This window comes from Euleptes europaea, chromosome 20 (genome assembly GCF_029931775.1).
Source record: "Euleptes europaea isolate rEulEur1 chromosome 20, rEulEur1.hap1, whole genome shotgun sequence".
Taxonomy (NCBI): domain Eukaryota; kingdom Metazoa; phylum Chordata; class Lepidosauria; order Squamata; family Sphaerodactylidae; genus Euleptes; species Euleptes europaea.
The window spans coordinates 25620806-25640472 of record NC_079331.1 but is presented as its reverse complement, the minus strand read 5'-3'; the positions used below and the strand labels follow the sequence as shown (position 1 = coordinate 25640472).

The window sequence follows — 19667 nt, the reverse complement described above, 5'->3', positions numbered from 1 at the left end:
TTGATACTCTGGACGTACCCAGGCAAGAATTACAGGGAAGACATATCTGCGTCTCAGCAGCGGCCCAGCATTGTGATACCCTCAGCCAGAAACAGAAATGGACAAACAGAAACAGCCACCCAAGCAGCTGAAATCTGCAAAAGAGACTTACACAGTTGTGCTTCCTCTGTATCCCTGTTTGACTGATGAATCCCACCCTGAATTTCATCCAACCAAAGGACGGCAGTTTCATCCTGTGTTTCCTGAAGGCAAAACAAAGAAATGTTAACTTTCACCACTGAAAGTGATACAGAAGAAATAATTCACACAGAGGGATAGCAAGAGACCCATCTCATTTCTAGGTAGCCATTACTTTCAGGCATACAGAAGTGAGGGAAATACTGTTATGGCCAGCAGGTACTGCAGGATTAATGTCTTTCCTAAATCAACTCACCTACAGAGATGCAGAGAACAAAAAAGGTGCCCAGCTGATCCAGCTGGATCAGGCCAATCAGTTGTCCTGCAGGATCAACGGACAGGGCACATGAGGCTGAGGCCTCCAAGTGACTCTTCCTCTTAGCACAGGCATTCAGAGGTGCGGAGGTTTTCTTTGGTCATCATGGCCAAATCATCTGAGTCTAATTCCTTTAAAAGCCATTTATGGCCATTACTACGCTCACTGGCAGAGAACTGCACAATTTCATTACTTATTGAGTGAAATACTACTTTCTTTTGTCTGTCTTGAATTTACTGCTCATCAATTTCACTGGGTGCCCCAAGTTCTAGTATTATGGGAGAGTGAGAAAAAAGCCCTCTCTGTCCCATTTCTCCGCCCCCATGCATAATTTTATGAACCTCTATCATGTTCCCGAGCTGTCTTTTCTCTAAACTGAAAAGCCCCAGCCTCTTTAGCTGTTCCTCAGAGGAAAGGTGATAATCATTGTGGTTTGCCTCTACTGCGTTTTTTCCAGCTGGGCACTATCCTCTTTGAGATATGACAGCCAGAACTGCACACAGTACCCAAATGAGGCCACACCATAGATCTATCTAGAATAGAATCATAGTTGGAAGGGGCCATACAGGCCACCTGGTCCAACACCCTGCTGCTTAATGCAGGATCAGCTTAGAGCATCCCTGACAAGTGTTTGTCCAGACTCTGCTTAAAGACTGCCAGTGAGGGGGAGCTTACCACTTGCCTAGGTAGCCAATTCCACTGTTGAACAACTCTTACTGTAAAAAAAATAAATCCTAATATCATTTGGTACCTTTCCGCCCGCAATTTAAACCCATTATTGCAAGTCCTATCTTCTGCTGCCAACACGAACAGCTCCCTGCCCTGCTCTAAGTGACAGCCCTTCAAATACTTAAAGAGAGCAATCATGTGCGCCCTCACCCTCCTCTTCTCCAGATGAAACATTCCCAACTCCCTGATCATCCTCATCACTCTCCTCTCCACCCGCTCGATTCTGTTCACATCCAAATCTAGGGACATAACAATATTAGTTTTATTTTCAGTTCCTTTCCTGATAATCCACAGCACCGGAGTTTGTCCTTTTCCCCAGTGCCGCACACCGAGTTGACGTTTTCATCAAGCTATCCACTACAATCACTAAGATCTCTTTCCCTCCCAATTTCTGCAAGTTCAGACCGCGACATATATTTAAAGTTAGGGGGGTTTGTTTTGTTTTGTTTAGTTCTGGAATAAGTGAAGTCATCTGCACTCCTTTCAGGAAAGCCCCCCCCCCAAATGAAAGCAAGTGGTCCCAGCTACCTTCTCTGTCCCGCCTGAGATGCTATTGGGGGGAATGCCTGGAACTGTCTGGCTTACAGACCAGCGGACGGAATCCCAGCTGCTGCCTCGACTGTAATGTAACTTCTGTGGTCCCATTTACAGCAACTGCCAACCTCCCGACCCCACTCCAGAAACTGCACTGCCCCCCAGTCAATGCAGCAAGGGCTGGCCTGGAATCCACTGCCCATGCCACCTTGCAGCACATGAGCCTGAAAAAAGGCCAGCAGGCCTCAGTGTGAGAGATCCCCCTCTCTGAGTTTGCTTCTCCAAATCGGTTGCTCAGACGTTGATACAGAAACAATAGATTTATTGAAGCCTTCAGGAGATGAGACAGGCACAGGTAGAAAGTTGCAAGTGAGGGGCTATACGGGTTTACAGAATATATTGACTCCAGGGCACTGGGGCACTGGGGTTCACACTTATTGTTATGGGAAGTTACAAGCTTGGCATAATACAAAACATCAGACGGATTCCAGGAAGTCTGGTGCGGCTATCACACTTCCAAGGCCGCACCGGCCTGAGGGAGTACTGGCAGGAAGAACAGCGGGGGGGAAGATACATGGGCCATCAGGCCCGGCGCCTGAGACCAGAAGGTGTGAACTGCTTTTACGAGTTCACTGATAACACCGCAGGTGATGGAAAGCAGAGACACAAAGACAGAGACCCTCACATTCTGCCCCCCTTAAGGCCCCCCTCCGAGAGGACGAGGCTTATCGGGATAAGCGAGGTGGAATTCTCGGACCAAGCGAGGAGCTGCCATGTGGGGTGCGGCCACCCATTCGTCATGAGCGGAGCCAAGGTTTTTCCAGCGAACAAAGTAAAACAGTTTCCCTTTCTTCCATTTGGAATCTAAAACCTTGGATATTTCCAAATGGGTATCCCCTCCTACTACGGTAGGAATCTCATGAGCGGGAGGGGGGTGGAACTGGGGAGCTGCTACATAAGGTTTGAGGAGGCTTATATGGAAGACTGGATGAACTCCCTTGAGAGTCTTAGGGAGACTCAGTTCCACGGTAACCTCGTTGATTACTCTGGTAATGGGGAAAGGTCCTACATAACGGTCGCTCAGTTTTTTGCAGGGGCGAAGAGAGCGGAGGTTTTTGGTGGACAGATAGACTTGCTCCCCCACCTTGAGGTCCCATCCCGGAGACCGGTGTTTGTCTGCTTGTTCCTTGTACTTGCTTTTTGCCCTTTCCAGATTTTTGAGCAACCATGGCCAGGTGGATTTAACTACCTGAATCCACTCCTGAAGATCAGGGGTAGACTGGAGTTCTGGCGAGACGGGGGCAGAACCGAAAGGGCCAAAATCCGTCCCGTATATAACTTGGAAGGGACTAAAGCCGGTAGAGGAATGAGGCGCATTGTTGTACGCATATTCGGCAAATGGCAGCAGGTCGACCCAGTCGTCCTGGTGGAAAGTTACATAGCAACGCAAATAACATTCTACTACCGCATTTACTCGTTCCGTTTGACCATCCGTTTGGGGGTGATAGGCGGAAGAAAGGCCCTGTTCCTCCACTCCCATTAACTTTAGGAAAGCCCGCCAGAATTTGGCAACAAACTGGACCCCCCGGTCGGAGAGGACCTTCCTCGGGATCGAGTGTAGCCTGAGGACGTGCGTGATGAACAGTTTAGCTAAGCCCTGGGCTGAAGGAAGACCTGCACATGGAACGAAATGAACCTGTTTGGAAAAGAGGTCTGTGATAACCCAGAGAACCGTTTTCCCCCGACTTGGAGGTAGGTCGGTGATAAAATCCATGGCGATGACTTCCCAGGGACGGGAGGGGTTCTCAAGCGGTTTGAGAAGCCCCGGGGGTTTTCCCATCCGTTTCTTGGCTGTGGCGCAGGTGGGGCAGCTGCGCACATACAACTCTACATCAGATCTCATACCGGGCCACCAGAATTGCCTTCGAACCAGGTGAAGCGTTTTTACGAAACCAAAATGACCCGCTAGCCTGGCCCCATGTACAAGTCCCAATACTTCTTTGCGAAGGGAAGATGGGACATATAGTTTCCCCCCTTGCACCCACCAAGTGTTGGTTCGTTCCAAGCCAGTGGGGAGGAGATGGTGCTCCTCCTCCTGTAAGGAGGCGTCTCGGAGTCGCTGTTGGAATGCTTCCGGGATACCTTTGAGCGTAGGGGGGGTCTCCGGTTGGCGGGCTTGGGATCGGGTGGTGACGGCCAAGCCAGGGACTTCCCCTCGCTGTTCGGGAGTGAACAGGGAGTCGACGGGGCGATCGAAATCGTTGCGATACTGGGGAAGTCGTGACAAAGCATCGGCTAGGGCATTTTCTTTGCCAGGGACATGTTTGAGGGTGAACCGGAATTTTGCAAAAAATTGGGCCCACCGAATTTGTTTGGCATTGAGTTTTCTAGCTCCCTTGAGAGCCTCAAGATTCTTGTGATCTGTGCACACTTCGAACGGCAGCTCGGCCCCCTCCAAGAAGTGTCTCCATATGGTAAGGGCATGTTTGACCGCTGCTGCCTCCTTCTCCCAAATGGCCCAGTTGATTTCGGACTGGGAAAACTTCTTGGAGAAGTAGGCGCATGGCCTCAACCGTCCCCCCTCATCCCTCTGCAATAGGGCCCCGCCCATGGCTACATCCGAGGCATCCACCTGCACCACGAAGGGCTTGGTGCAATCCGGGTGAGCCAAAACGGGTTCGGATGAAAAAAGTAGCTTTAAACGTTCAAAAGCTTGCTGGCACTGGGGAGACCATTGCAGACGGGCTGAGGGGAGTGCGGCGCTAGCCCCCCTGTCCTTGGTACGCAACAGGGCAGTGAGGGGAAGCGCAACTTGGGCAAAGTTGGGAATGAAATTCCGGTAAAAGTTGGCAAACCCCAAAAACTGTTGAAGTTGGCGGCGGGTAGTGGGGGTTTCCCAGTCCCGCACCGCCTGGACCTTGGCGGGGTCCATTTCCAACCCTTGGTGGGAAATCACATACCCCAGAAATGTAATAGAGGGTTGGTGGAATTCACACTTGGACACCTTAGCATACAGTTTGTGCTCCCGCAGCCGCTGGAGCACTTCTCGCACTAGGCGCACATGTTCTTCCATGGTCTCAGAGTAAATAAGAATGTCATCGAGAAATACCACCACCCCCCGAAACAGTAAATCATGCAAAACTTCATTAATTAATTGCATAAAGACACTCGGAGCCCCCGAAAGTCCGAACGGCATGACCAGGTACTCAAACATCCCAAAACAACTGGAAAAGGCCGTTTTGGGTTCGTCTCCTTCTTTGATGCGAATGCGGTGGTAGGCTTCTACCAAGTCCAGTTTGGTGAAGATTCGGCCCTCCTTTAATTGTGCTAGAAGGTCAGGAATAAGAGGGAGGGGGTAAGCATTAGACTGGGTGACTGCGTTCAGTCTGCGAAAGTCAATACACAGTCTTAAATCTCCCGTCTTTTTCTTTACAAAGAAAGCTGGGGCTGAATAAGGAGCCTTGGAGGGGCGTATGAAACCCCTCGCCAGATTGACATCCAGATAGTCTCGCAATACAGTCTTTTCACTAGGGCTCATGGGGTAAACCTTTCCCTTAGACAGTTTGCCTTCCCCTACAATCTCGATGGCACAGTCCGTTTCTCTGTGGGGAGGCAGTTCGTCGCACTCTCTAACATCGAAAACATCAGTAAACTGCGAGTACTCAGAGGGTAATTGAGGAGAGACTGGGGCGGGGGACCCTACCAGTGCGGCGGCTGGAGTTCTGAGTACCCGTTCCTTGTCATGCAACCCACAGGGGTTTTCGGGGAAGGAAAGCACCCGTTTAACCCAATCAATGGAGGGATTGTGTCCCCTTAACCAGTTCATCCCTAACACCACAGGGGTTACAATAGGGGCGATGGTGAAATACAACCGTTCCCAATGTTCCCCCACGGACATAATCACGGCTGCAGTTCTGTGGGTCACAGGGCCCCGTTTAAAGTCACTCCCGTCCATTTGGGAAAAACGGAGGGGTCCCGGAAGCCGCTTGCGCCGGACACCCAACTTCTTGGCAGTTTCCTCATTTATCATGGTGCGGGCACACCCCGAGTCGACCAACGCGGGGACCTCTAACGGGGGACCCCCTTTGGGTAGGGACAGATGAACACGCACAAATACATTGTCCTCTTGGGCGCTTACCATCGGTGGAGCTCCTTGCACAACGATAGGGACGGTCTGCTGCGGAGCCCCCTCTACAGCAGACCGACGGCGTTTTTTGCCGGCTGTTCCCACTCTTCCTCCTCGCTGGAAGAGGGGGACGGGGTGGTGGCTTCCGGGGAGCCGTCCGAATCAAAGACGGTATTTGTAATCCGGGACCCCGATGGGACCGTAGAGTCGGATGCCCCATCCTGGGGGCGCGCGTGGAGAGCGGAGGGTGCGCCGGAGCGCCGGCTCAGTGGTCCACTTCTGCGGCGAGGCTGGCTGTCGGCGGCCGGTTTCGTCGGCTCGGCCTGGGTTTGGCGGGGGGGGGTCGGGCGGCCTGAGCGAGAGGGGCATTGCGATGCAAAGTGACCCTTTCCCCCGCAGATCAGGCAGACGCCGGCCTCGAACCGCTTGCGGCGTTCCGCGGCCGAGAGACCCCCGCCACCCCCTTGCCGGAGTTCCCGGCCACGGTCACCTCGGGGCCTGGGGTCTCGCCCAAGCCGTTGCTTGGACAAGTTCAGGAGTTGTTTGCGATTCTCGATGTCAGCAGCATGGCGAACCCATCCTTCCACATCCGGGGGGTTCCCTTGCATGAAGGCCCAATGTTGGAGGTCTGGGTTGAGACCCTCCCTGAAACATTGTACCAAGGTAGCTTCACTCCAGTCCAGAATGCGGCTAGCCAGTGACTGGAACTCACTTGCATACTGCGCCACCGACTTAGTCCCTTGGCGCAGTTGCATCAGGGAGGCTTTAGCCCGCTCACCCAGAGTCGGGTCCTCAAAACGGTTTCGGAGTGCTACCATGAACTCGTCCAGGGTTCGCAGCACCGGCGAGCGGAGTTCATACTGCAACACCATCCAGGCAGCCGCCTCCCCTTGCAGTAAGGAAGCCACGTACTGCACCCGGGACTCCTCAGAAACGAAGGTTCGGCCTTGTTCCCGCATAAAAATGTCTACTTGGACCATAAAAAAGGTCAACTGGTCTCCCGACCCGTCATACGTGACTTTCAGGTCCCGACGGGCCGGGGGGGCAGGGGTTGCGGGCGGAACTACCGGCGCCCCGTCTGGGGGAGCACCGGCTGGAGGTTGCAACTTCAGCGCATCTAGGGTCGTGGCCATCTCACCCATTACGCGTTGCATGGTCTCCATCTGCTCCTGCATAGCCCGGCGGTCTTCCTGCCACTGCTTTCGTTCTTCCTCCATGAGGGCCTCTTTGCGGGCCGGGTCCCCTTCGAGTCCCGTGCTGGGGAAGGCCAACCGGCGATCCTTCGCCGCAGTCCGCGAGAGCGACCAGCCCTTGGGAGAGTCCAGCCAATAAGTAAGCCCCCGGGGACGTTCGTCCCGATCTTGGTCGGGGGCGCGACCCTTCGGTTTCTTTGGCTTGGCTCCCTCCTCCTTCGGGTCCGGCTTCTCCGGCTCGTCCGGTTCCTTGGGGGCATCGGGGTTAGGGGTGGTGTCCTCGTCGGCTGACATTCTGTCCAAAGCGGTACAGCTGCAGTCCGAGAGGCAAGGACTTGCAACTTAATGTGAGAGATCCCCCTCTCTGAGTTTGCTTCTCCAAATCGGTTGCTCAGACGTTGATACAGAAACAATAGATTTATTGAAGCCTTCAGGAGATGAGACAGGCACAGGTAGAAAGTTGCAAGTGAGGGGCTATACGGGTTTACAGAATATATTGACTCCAGGGCACTGGGGCACTGGGGTTCACACTTATTGTTATGGGAAGTTACAAGCTTGGCATAATACAAAACATCAGACGGATTCCAGGAAGTCTGGTGCGGCTATCACACTTCCAAGGCCGCACCGGCCTGAGGGAGTACTGGCAGGAAGAACAGCGGGGGGGAAGATACATGGGCCATCAGGCCCGGCGCCTGAGACCAGAAGGTGTGAACTGTGAACAGTTTCTGTCTTGTCAAGACAAGCAGCCCTCGGTAGCAGGCAAGCTGGGAAAGATGAAGCAGCTTTGAGACCGGCCCACAGGCAGCAAGCCTGCCAAACGCCGCTGTTGTCGTCCACGGGCATGCAAAGACTGTCACCCGTTCTAAACAGGCAAATTGGGCTGCATCTCTTGCTTTGCAAGGTGCATGGGATCCGGGTCTGTATCTCCATGATGCCCCTGGACCAAGAGATTCCTATGAGGCATACAGATCTGAACCCCTCTCACCACCTCCCTGCTCGTCCTGGCACGTCTGCTGGCTTGTTTGAAGACCCTGTGCTCAAATGCAGGCTACCCCCTCTAGGCCTGAGCTGAGGCTTTTAAACAATCTACAACGATCCTTGGCTGCAGTCTGAGCTTCAGCCACTTCTGAAATGCAGCTGAGGAGAGCTGAGCAGCAAATGCCTAAAAAAGGGAATCCCACCCCAGCAGCTGTTCCCTGCCCAGCCTGGAACTTCAAGGTCTCAGTCAAAGAGTTTGTTATTTCATCTTGACTCAGCAGACTGGAATTTGCCATCCCAAGGGAGCTGCACTTCTCCAAGCCCGCCCCCCACACTCACAAGGGTTCCCACCCGTCTCCGCCAGTCCAATTTCCATAACCCCACCCAGGGCTACACAATTGTGACCTCCAGCCTCAGTTCCATTTTGTTTTAAACCAAATCACTTTTGCTAAATGACACTCTTGTCAAATTTTCCCCATGCACAGCAGTGATGAAAATGGAACAAGACTGCCTTTGTACAAACTGAAGTGGCTGGAGAGCTATGCTGGGACGAGAGAGTCCCACCCACTGAAAACTGGACTTTGGCCCACGCCCCCAAGAACAACTCCCGGACAATTTGAGCAACCAATTGGCACCTGAAATCCCCCCCCAACACCCCCAGGCCAGGCATGTGGCCCAAGATAGGCTTCATGAACAGGAAGACTCAGGATGAACAGCAGCTTTAGTAAGTTAACATTCAGTTCCCCCAGCCAGTACCCACAGTGGATCCAGCTTATGGTCAGATGGCAACCACTGCTTTAATTCTGGGGAAACCAAGCAGTTGTGGGGGTGGCCATGCAAAGAAACGCCCTCCACCCTAGAATTCAACTATTGGTTTCCACTGTATCCTTGTCACAGGAGCCCTTCTGCAAATCTGTAGCTGGCAGAGAGGATAAGTCTCAGCAATGATGTATCCACCCTCAAGCACAGAGCCCTCAAGCTCTTATTCATTCAGACAGTGGGGTGGGGGGTTGGACCACACAAAGGGCTGGCCATCTCACACCTTGCTCGAATATCACACCTTAAAGGACAGAGTCACGACAGCCAAAAGACCCCATCACCACATCATTAAGCAACAGTTCCGACAGCCTCTCCGAGTCCGGTTGCAGGACCTGGGGCCCTTCAAACTTGGGATCCCATCTGCCCATCTCTGCAGGCTGTGAAGTGGAGGCTGGCCACTCCCTGGCCATACAGGAAGTGAGAGGCTGCTGCCATAAGGCCTGCTCTTCTGGGTTCAACGGTGTCAGAACCAGACAGGGGAAATAACAGGGATTCAGCACGAAGAGAGCCCTAAAGTCCGTGATATGCGCTGCAGTCCCTAGCAGTATGGTCCATAGAGACAGCCCTGTATTGGGACAGACGTGCTGGTTCCTCATGAACAGGGCTGAGGTGGGCAACAGGCTTTCAGCACCGAGGACAGCTGTAAAAAAAAAGTCTTCCCCTGGGTCTGTCGATTAGGGAGCAGGAGTCATGAGCAGGGCAAGATCATCATCCTTCTTGTCCATTTTCCCCTCTGATAACAAAGGTATTAAAAGTCAGATCCCGCCTATCTCGGAGACAAGGCTGGGGGGGGGGGGTCCTCTGGAACTGTGTTTAGCTTTTTGACAGGCAGTTTCACTGACTCAAGGGGAGAATCGTTTAGGGACTTTTGATACCAATGACGGGGTTGGCTCCAAGCTCAGAACTGATGAAACTGCGGACTCTTGGAACACGCTCTCCATCCTTGCTGAGGGCGTGGCAACCAGTGTCCAGGTGGGTTGATCAGATCCCACCAGCATTTTTTCCCCTCAGGGCTGCTGTCCAATGGGACACCCTATCATCTCTGGTCTTGGTTATAAATTGTTTGTGAACAGGGTACCTAGAAGCATGTCAGCACCTAGGCATAATAGACACACAGAATCGTCACCTTTTTGAGTCATCCTGCCTCCCCCCCAATTTCACACATTCCTTGAAGAGTGCTTTTTGGGGCATGACTGACAGCAAAAAACTGGGATTTTTCTAAAACCTCTGGATGCTCAAAGTTAGAGGACAGCACACGTCACTCTTGCACAGGAAAGACGAAACCGCACCACCTGTCCATTTGGTGGCAAAGATGAAGCTGAGGATGAGCCCTCCCCCTTTATGCTGGAAGGCTGGGGGGGGGGAGGGGAAACCCGAGGGAGGCCAGGGAGCATCTCCTGCTGGAGCTCTGCGGCTGGCCTGCACATGCACAGATCCCACGTGGGCTCGACCAGCCACCGTGAAGATGCACATTTTACCCCTTTCTCCACGGGAGGGGGGTTTAAATATAGAAAACAAGCAAGCAGTTTACCCTCCAAGGGCTATGGTGTCAAAGCAGGCCTCTCCTCCCTAAATTTCCCTTTTCCCTTTCCCTATTCCTCCTAGGATACCTGTGTCAAAAACTCTGGTAGCTCCAGCAACTGAAAGTTCTGCCCACAGCTTGGGATTGGGCCATGAAACCCAACAGAAAGACAAGCCCAACTAGACGTTCAGCCAATGGGGTGGGGGCTGACATGTATTTTCAAATAAACCATAACAGAGGCTCCCAAAACCAAATGGACCTTATTCTTGACCATCAGTAGTGAAGCAGAGGACAGAACCCCAGTTCCTACCCAAAAAAAAGTATTCTTAGTTGTAGTAGCTAGTGGTTATAAGTTATGCTTTTTATTTGGTCTTTTGCCTGCAGATTTGAACTAAGCCTTTCCGGCTCCCAAATTAGATCTATTCTTATATGCAAACCCCTTTACTTAGTGTTTCTGTTTTCAAATTAAATTGTTGATTTTGACTTTGAAAGATTTGCTACTTTGCCAAGTCTTGCACCTGAAGAGCAGCCTAGAAGCAGTCGTGGCATCCTAGGCAAAGGGCACATCATGAAGGCGAACCGTGCTTCCCTGGAGGGCCTCTTGCTCCTTCTGCCACTGGTTTCCCAACTGAGAAGGGCCATCGAGCTTGCCAGACCTGACAAAAGGGACCCCACTTCCAGGCACTGCAGCCTCTTTCCACTCCTGTCCAGGTTGATCACGATGGCTGCAGCCACCCAACTCACCTGTGCCTTCTCCCGCTTGGTGCGAAGCAGCACATCTTGGTAGTGTTGTGCGACTGTGGGGGTTACCCCCTCCAGTTTTGCTGCAGGGATCTGCAGTGCTTGCAGAGTTTTTTTAGCATCTCCCTCATCCAAAGCCTCATTGATAAGTCCAATGGCTAAAATCCCTGGAACAAACAAGACAAAGACACTCATATGGTTACCAAACAAAGAAGAGATCCAGCTTTCCCAAAAGCAGAGCTGCAGGAACTGAAGGGCTCCTGGTCCCTCTGAAGAAGGGTGCTGCACCTGCCACAGCATCTCCTCCTTGGCTTGCGCAGTGGCAGCAACAAAGATCGAGGCTGCTGGCCGCTCAGACATGCTATTCAGTCAGAAAAAGGAGAGAGCTGGGAAGCGCATCTTGCCACAGAGCTGGGCAGAGGCTGGATCTGCTCCCGAGGCAGCTGGAATGCACAGTACATTAATTTACACGAATCCTGCTCGTGAAGCAAGTGGCAGGAGGGAGTGTAACCCATCATAAGGTTACCTTCCTTTGCTGATAGAGAATTTATGCTATGGCCGTGCTATGGCCTTTAAGTTGTCAGAGGCTCCCGTTTGGATTTGTTGCAACAGACTATAACAGACTTGAGGACTCTACAAGAAAAATGAGCCCTTCTGGAAAATTCTGGAAGAAAGGAATTCTCATCAGGGATCACCCAAGTTACTGAGACATGAAGGTTCCTGAACTAAGCCAAAGACTGGCAAAGGCAGGATCCAGCTGGGACCTTCCATTCTTCACTGGAGAGTGCCCAGTTGCACCCCCAATGATGAGGAAAGCAGGACTGCCTACAAGTCCCTGTGGGAAGAAGACAGCCAGAGCCAGGCCAGAGCCCACTGCCTGCAGTGCCACACAGACGCCACTGGTGCTCCACAGGGCACCTGCGGGCCACCTGGGAACCAGCCAGCCCAGAGTCTGGGGCAACACATAAAATTCAGGACCTCTCAAGAATGGCTCTATAACCCAGTCTGAACCCAAACTCATGGTTACCCACAGAAGGGAAACTAATCAGCTGCCTTCAAGGTTTCAGAGCTTGTCAAGGGACAGCACCATGAGTGGCAGCTGGCTAGAACTGCCACTGGCTGGCCAGATAATCAGGCCTCTTCATTTAGGCAGCTCGTGCTTTACTATCTTGCTATCCATCCTCCAAATGACCCTGTGATAAAGACAGCTACTGAATCAGAGTTGGAAGGGACCACCAGGGTCATCTAGTCCATCCCTGTGCACAATGCAGGAAATTCACAACTACCTTCCCCCCACACCCCCAGTGACCCCCACTCCATGCCCAGAAGATGGCCAAGATACCTCCCTCTCATCATCTGCCTAAGGTCATAGAATCAGCATTGCTGACAGATGGCCATCTAGCCTCTGCTTCAAAACCTCCAGGGAAAGAGCACTTACCACCTCCTGAGGAACCACTCTGTCTCTGCTTTACAGATAGGAATTCAGGCTCACTTCCACAAGATGTTCACAGGCCTTCCAAGATCCCAATTTATCCGTCACAGATATCTCTGCCCAACCCACCAGCTGAGAGCTTCACTGCCTCCCACGTGACAAGGGTCATCCCACAACCGAGCTTCAAGCTGGGAAAGAAAGTCCCAGATCCCCGGACTCCTTTGCCAACTACGATGTCCACTTACTCTCATGTTCTTCATGCACCACAATGTTCACACGATCAACACATGACTGGATGTCATTCCATGTGATGAACTGGGTCCCTTCCTCTCGCACCTGAGCTTTCAGCTTCAGGAGGTCATCAAGATATCTGCCCGTCCAAGAGACAAGAAAAGTACGTCAGAGCTTCCAGAAACAGCACAAGGCAAACTTCCCACCAAGGGCAAAAGAGGAAGAGAACAGCCACACTCGCCAGGACCACACGGACACACGCAGCACTGAAAGGGGGGCAGTGTTCCTGAGAACAGAGATAGTTTGCTCTAGCCCAGCTGGGCTTGAGAGTCTCTCTGGACACACATCCGGTGACCTCATGCAGACAGCTTAGGACGGAAGGCCCAGGGCACCCTAGCCCCATGGCTGGCAAGCCTGACGGGTGCTCCCTCCTCTAGCCCCTTCCCCCACCCCCACCCCTGCTGCTGCTTCTCTAGGGCTCAAGCCCTACAACAAGAACTGACCTCTGTGAATTTTCATCCTCCACGTTTGTCAGGCCAGTCACAGGGCTGCTCAGCTGCTTCCACACCAGGCTCACGTCCCCTGAATCCAGGGCTCGGTTGAGGAGGGCCACAGAAGAGAGCATCTCCACGGCAACGGACAGCTCTGGGTGTGTCAGGTTACCCTGCACAAGCGAGAATCATGTAAGAGCTGGACAACCAGGGTCATCTAGTCCAACCCACTTGAACAACGCAGGAAATTCACACCTCCCCCCCACACACACACCCAGTGACCAGAAGATGCCCAAGATGCCCCTCCCTCTCATCATCTGCCCAAGGTCACAGAATCAGCATTGCTGACAGATGGCCATCTAGCCTCTGCTTCAAAACCTCCAGGGAAGGAGCGCTTACCACCTCCCGAGGAAGCCTGTTCCACCGAGGAACCGCTCTGTTAGAAAATTTTCCCTAATGTCTAGACGGAAACTCTTTTGATTTAATTTCAACCCATTGGTTCTGGTCTGACCTTCTGGGGCAACAGAAAACAACTCGGCACCATCCTCTATATGACAGCCCTTCAAGTACTTGAAGATGGTTATCATATCCCCTCTCAGTCTGCTCCTCTATATGACAGCCCTTCAAACACTTCAAGATTTGTATCATATCACCTCTCAGTCCTCCTCCTCAGGATAAACATACCCAGCACCTTCAACCTTTCCTCATAGGACTTGGTCTCCAGACCCCTCACCATCTTTGCTGCCCTCCTCCGGACATGTTCCAGCTTGTCTACATTCTTCTTTAATTGCAGTGGCCAAAACTGAACACAGTACTCTAGGTGAGGTCTAACCAGAGCAGAGTAAAGCGATACCATCACTTCGTGTGATCTGGACACTATACTTCTGTTGATGCAGCCCAAGATTGCATTTGCCTTTTCAGCTACCGCATCACACTGCTGACTCATGTTCAGTGTTTGGTCTACTAAGACCCCAAGATCCTTTTCCCACACGCTACTGCTCAGACAAGTCTCCCCCATCCTATAATTATGCATTTGATTTTCCTACCTAAATGCAGAACTTTACATTTATCTCTGTTGAATTGCATTTTATTGGTTTTAGCCCAATTCTCTTGCCTGTCAAGATCATCCTGTATCCTGGCTCTGTCTTCTACCGTATTTGCTACCCCTCCCCATGGGTGAGTTGCAAATAAATCAGCTCCATCCTTCAGAGTCCTGCTTGAGGCAGCTTGCAACCACATCACCATGTTAAAAACAAGCCATTAGTTGTACATTACTGGAAGTCAGCAGCATAAAAACGAGCCATTTAAGATCTGGTAAGATAAACCTCCTAATTAAAAACTTGGGTAAAAAGATGTGTTTCGACCTGGCACCTAAAATAAAGTAAAGCAGGTGCCAGTCAAGTACCACGGGGAACGGGGTTCCAAAGGCAAGATGCCAACACAGAAAAAGCCTTGTCTCTATGTGGTATAGAGGTTAGCCATTTGGAGAATTTTACTGTTACATTTTTATTAGAAGATAAAGATGCTTTTAGCTCTTATTCAGTGGCAAAGTTCTGTTATGTAGCCAGTAAGATATGGAGGTCCTCAGTAGGGTTTTAAAATTGTAATTTTGTACTGATACTTGCAGGTCAAATGACTGTAAATAAACTGAACTGAACTGACATTAACAGCACATTTCTGAAAGGAATGCCTGCGCCAGTAAACGAGCAGGAGGCTCCGACGGTGGCCGGGCCCAGTGCTGCCGCGGCAGTGGCCAGGGACCAGCGGCAGGGCCTGCACGCCGGCGCTGGGGCCACTAACACCGGCATGTGCCTTCTGGCCACCGGTGCTGTGGGCCCTTGCGCCAGCGGAGGCCTTCGTCAGCCTCCTAAGGGCTTTGGTGAGTGCTGCTGGAGCATTTGAGGAATGGGCTGTAAAAAACACAGTACTCAGAAAACAGTGGGAGAACATTTAATCTTCCAGGACATTTCACTGCTGACCTAAGAGTGGCAGTTCTGCTACAGGAAGCTTCAAAGGATGATAACAACAAGAGACTTCCAAACTTGAATTCATTGACAAGTTCAGGACAATGGACCCCTCAGGGATGAACAGGGATACAGGATTGTACAGATACTGATTTTTTGTATTTCCCACCTCTATACATATCGCTTTGCCCTAATCAAGCTGACTATGTTTTGCATTGTATCTCTGCAACCTGACATCAGGTAACTCCCCCCACCACCACCTTCAGACTTGGATATAAGGGCTGATGGATCTTTATTCGTATTTGTATCTGACAAAGTGAACTTTGACTCACAAAAGCTTATTACCCTGGAAAGTTTTGTTGGTATAAAAGATGCTACCGGACTCAAATCACAGGAAAGACAACATCTAAAATATTTCCACAAGGGAGGAAAAGGAAAGACTCCTTCTATTCCTGAGCTGCTTCTTCAATTAACATTACAAAAGAGGAATCTGTCCTAACTCTGCCATTTCCCCAAAAACGACCCAAGAAATTTTTGCTACCAAGGCAGGAAATCTAAATGGTGCACAACCTCCACACAGAAAAATGACAGCTTATTTCTTTTATTTGCCATCCTTTAATGGCACATAAAATCTCCCATTAGACACTGCTGCCTCCCTCTGCACACCCACAGCACCGTCTGTTCTCTTCCATGATCTAAGGATCTGAATGCCAGCGGCTGTCTCCTGTACGCCGCATCTGTGAGCCTCCCAGAGTTGGTAAAGAATATGAGAGGAACACTGTGGCGCCATTGTTGGGGAGAGACAGGCCCAAATACCCAGCACTGCTAGGTAGAAATAAGCACACGCAGAGGGGAAAAGTTCTTACCCAGAGTTCCCAAAGCACACATCAAACACAGTTCAGTGCTGATTTCTCTACATTTGCTACGCCCCAGTTAAGTCACAGCAATGCAGAAACGTGGAAAAGCCAACAGAAGAGGGGTGTGTGGGGGTGTGTGCACACTTGATAAGGGCCTCCCTCCCATGCCATGCAGACAGTGCCACAGCCAATCCAAATCCATGTGCGCTTTGACACCATGCCTTTCTCGCACTTGCTGTCCACAAAACACACTGAGGGGTACGCCTGGAGGCTCCCGGGACCCACCGTGGGGCTCTGCTGCTGCAGGGTGGCCAGCTCTTTCTGGTACAGCCCAGCAGCAAAAGGGTAGACCGGGGGCAGCTGGGCCTCTGGATTCATCAGCTCCACCGCCGTCTTCTCCGCAATGCCATTCTGGATGGCCACATTGATTCGCCCAACAGCTGCCAACCCTGGGAACAAGAGGGACGCAGAAAAGAAGTCCCATGGGAGAAGACTCTTTCCCCATAGGCAGGTCTAAGGATCTGACTGTTGAAGGATTTTCTTCCTTCCATCACATTTTTATCCTGCCTTTAAGGTGGCATTTCATTCCTCCAATGATTCTTCATAACAACCCTGTGAGGTAGGTTAGGCTGAAATGCTGACTGTCTCAGGGTCATCCAATGAGTTTCACAGCTGAGTGAAGATCTGAACCGAGTTTCCTAGGTCCAACCTTCCAGCCCTTCTAGGCCACTGGCTTAAAGGAAAGCTGCCTCCGGGGGTGGGGGTGGGGCTGGAGAGAGGAAGCGGCCAGCTGGGGCAGAACTTCATCCCACCAGCCCTGCTCCCTTTCCCTCCACTGTAGATTAGTTTGTTGATGCCAGGTAGATTTATTGTACTGATGGCCTGTAGCTTTCTCATATTGTCAGCTACTCTGAGTCCACACTCAATGGGAAAAAGAAGGGGGGAAATCCAAGTAAACAGACACCAGCAGCTCTTTTGGGCTCCCCCAAAGCTGCTGATGCAGCAGGAGCAGAGACCAGGCCTATTTGTTTTCCCTACTTTAAAATGGACACAAACAGAACATCGGTTCATCATTTTGGGAAAGGGAAGCCACACAGGCAGCCACTAACCCATGGAGGCCCTTCTCAGGCTCCCAGCCAGGAAGAGGAGTTGAGCTCAGCCTGAGGTGCAGAAGTGATACCAGGGTGTTTGGGCATGGAGAGCACACAGTTGATTCCCCACCCCACACACACACACACTCTTGGGCCCAGGAAAAGACTTACTGTGCTGGTACTGCTGGGCCACACTGTTTGCAACGTCCACCCCAGCTTGCAAGTCCTCCTTCTGCAGGGGACCACCCACACCGACCTGAGGCAGAGAGAGAAAGATGGCCGTGGTTTTGTTTGCTTCCTGCCTTTCTCCCCAGCGAGCACCAAAACCACTCACATCTCTCTCCGCTCCTCCAAGCCTGTGAGGCTGAGTGCATACGACTGGCTCAAGGTCACTCAGCAAAGCTTCCATGGCAGAGTGGGGATTCGAACCTGGGTCTGCCAGATACTGGCCTGACACTCTGACCACTACACCATGCTCTCTCAACATGACCAGGATCAGCACCACTCCTTGGATATAAACGCCCTACAGGCTTCTTACGAACAGCAGCAGCAGTTTCAGCTGGGCTGTACCATGCTGACTGCACATGTGGCAACAACACTGCCACAAATCCGGGCAAAAAGACCAACTTCAGCATTTGGAGGCAGAGACGGAGGGAAAATTGCACTGGCTACTTTGCTTAGCAGTCGAAGCTGAGAACACTGGTGTGAACCATACCTGCCTCTTAAGTCACTGTCACACACTCTGCACTGCCTGCCCCACTGGACATTCCCAGCTGTGCAACAGCAAGGCAGTTTTGCAGAGCAAAGGAGCAAGAGCTGCTTGTGTACAGGGGGGGCTGTGCAGGGCACCCCAGAAACCCCATACCTCTTGCTTCTGTTGCTTGTCACTCAGGAGCTGCTTCAAATACCAGTCGCGGTTTTCAGGCCGCAGTCCCCGGAGCCCAAGGGCTGCTGCAGAGAGCGCTTCATACAAAGTTGCTGCATCTTCTTGCTCCAGAGCCAGATCAATCTTGGATAAGGCTGAGGATGCTAGAGAGAGAAGGGAAGAATGTGGTTGCCCTTGCCCTACAGAGCCTCCCTGTCTCCCCCATCACTGAGATGGAGTATTTCAGAGGAAGGCATGCAAGGCTTATGACTCTATGGCGCTTAGTCAGAAGTCAGGGGCAGGATCATAGTCTTTGCGCAGACTTCTGTGGCTCATTACCAGCCAAATCTCTCTCTCTCTGATTCAGCCCAACACCCCTGAAGTAAACAGAGCACAAGATGTGGGGACAGAGGTAGGCAAATGGGCAAGTGAGGGAGAAAATATCCCACTTGCTGGATAAAAAGGCAGCCGAGAAAGGAGGCGGCACACTGTCTCCCAAACTTACTGTTGACTTTGTTGACGTTGCCCTGGATCTCTGCTTGAGTCAGCAGCTCTTCGTACACATCCCGTTCTCTTTCCACATCTTCAGGGGCAATCTGAAGGCAAAATGCATTGCTTAAAAGCACACACACACACTGAAGGCAAAGCCTTCCACCACTGAGGGCTGTGAGCTCAAGCTGCAGGCTAAACCGCCAGTGACCACCATGGCCATCTCTTGCTCGGCCACCCAGCAACAGAATCATCCCAACGAAAAGGACACCTCTGTGGGGATCAGCAGCACAAGACACCGGAGAAGCGAGGGCACCTCCTAGGGAAGACCAGCTTGCCCGCTGGGACTCTAACCTCCCTTTTGAAGGGGCCCCCAGAACCCTGCAAAGGGTTAACTACCCACGGATTGAAAAACTGTGCCTGAAAGTGATACATTCTACAAAACTGAGGAATGGGTCGCTCCTCACATCCCAGTATTTTTACGCAATTTAAACTTCTGGCACATCACGCTGGCACCACAGAAATAATGGTGTCAGTAAGGCGGAGCTGTATGTCAGAACCAAAAGCAGCACAGACATCAGCTGTACTGCATATGGGTGCTGAACTGGCATGGCAACCCACACCCAATGCATGCCCTCCAGGTCTTCCCTCCCAATTCAGCAGAAAGATCAGACAGTGACAACCTTACTGCACCAGAGATGGGACTGAGGGCCCAACCACCACAATCCGGATTAAGACAGGGGGCCTTCCTCAAGAAGAAGGGCAGAACTCGTACCCGGTTCCGAGCACTCTCTGTCTTGGCTCGCTTTGCCTGGTACAGTGTGTCCTGATACACTGGGGCCAGGGGCGCTTCCAGATTCACCAACATGGCATTGGGGTTCTTCATCGCTGCAAAGGTTTCAGGAGGGATCTGACGGTCTACGGCATCGTTAATGGCAATCACCGCTGCATGCACTGGAAGAAACAAAGGCCACAGCTTCCATCAGCTACAGCCTGGAAAGCCCTGAGAAAGGGCCAACTGCCAGAGCACACACACAGTCCAGGCCTGCTCCAGCCCCCCAGGCACAGATGTCACCCACGCAAGTCCCTCTGTCTGAGTGGGAGAAGGGTGA

The 19667-nt window shown here is 51.8% G+C and overlaps 1 protein-coding gene across 1 annotated transcript in view; it reads right to left on the bottom strand.

Moving 5' to 3' along the window:
- IQGAP1 (IQ motif containing GTPase activating protein 1) overlaps positions 1-19667 on the bottom strand; it is a 118585-nt gene that overhangs the window by 52862 nt on the left and 46056 nt on the right. Inside the window, exons 8-16 of the mRNA XM_056865699.1 lie at positions 19331-19509; positions 18572-18662; positions 18067-18230; positions 17373-17457; positions 16396-16559; positions 13302-13462; positions 12813-12937; positions 11139-11302; positions 152-242 (exon numbers count right to left, since the gene is read on the bottom strand). Of these exons, the coding sequence (XP_056721677.1) occupies positions 152-242; positions 11139-11302; positions 12813-12937; positions 13302-13462; positions 16396-16559; positions 17373-17457; positions 18067-18230; positions 18572-18662; positions 19331-19509 (1224 nt within the window). The remainder of the gene's footprint in view (positions 1-151; positions 243-11138; positions 11303-12812; positions 12938-13301; positions 13463-16395; positions 16560-17372; positions 17458-18066; positions 18231-18571; positions 18663-19330; positions 19510-19667) is intronic.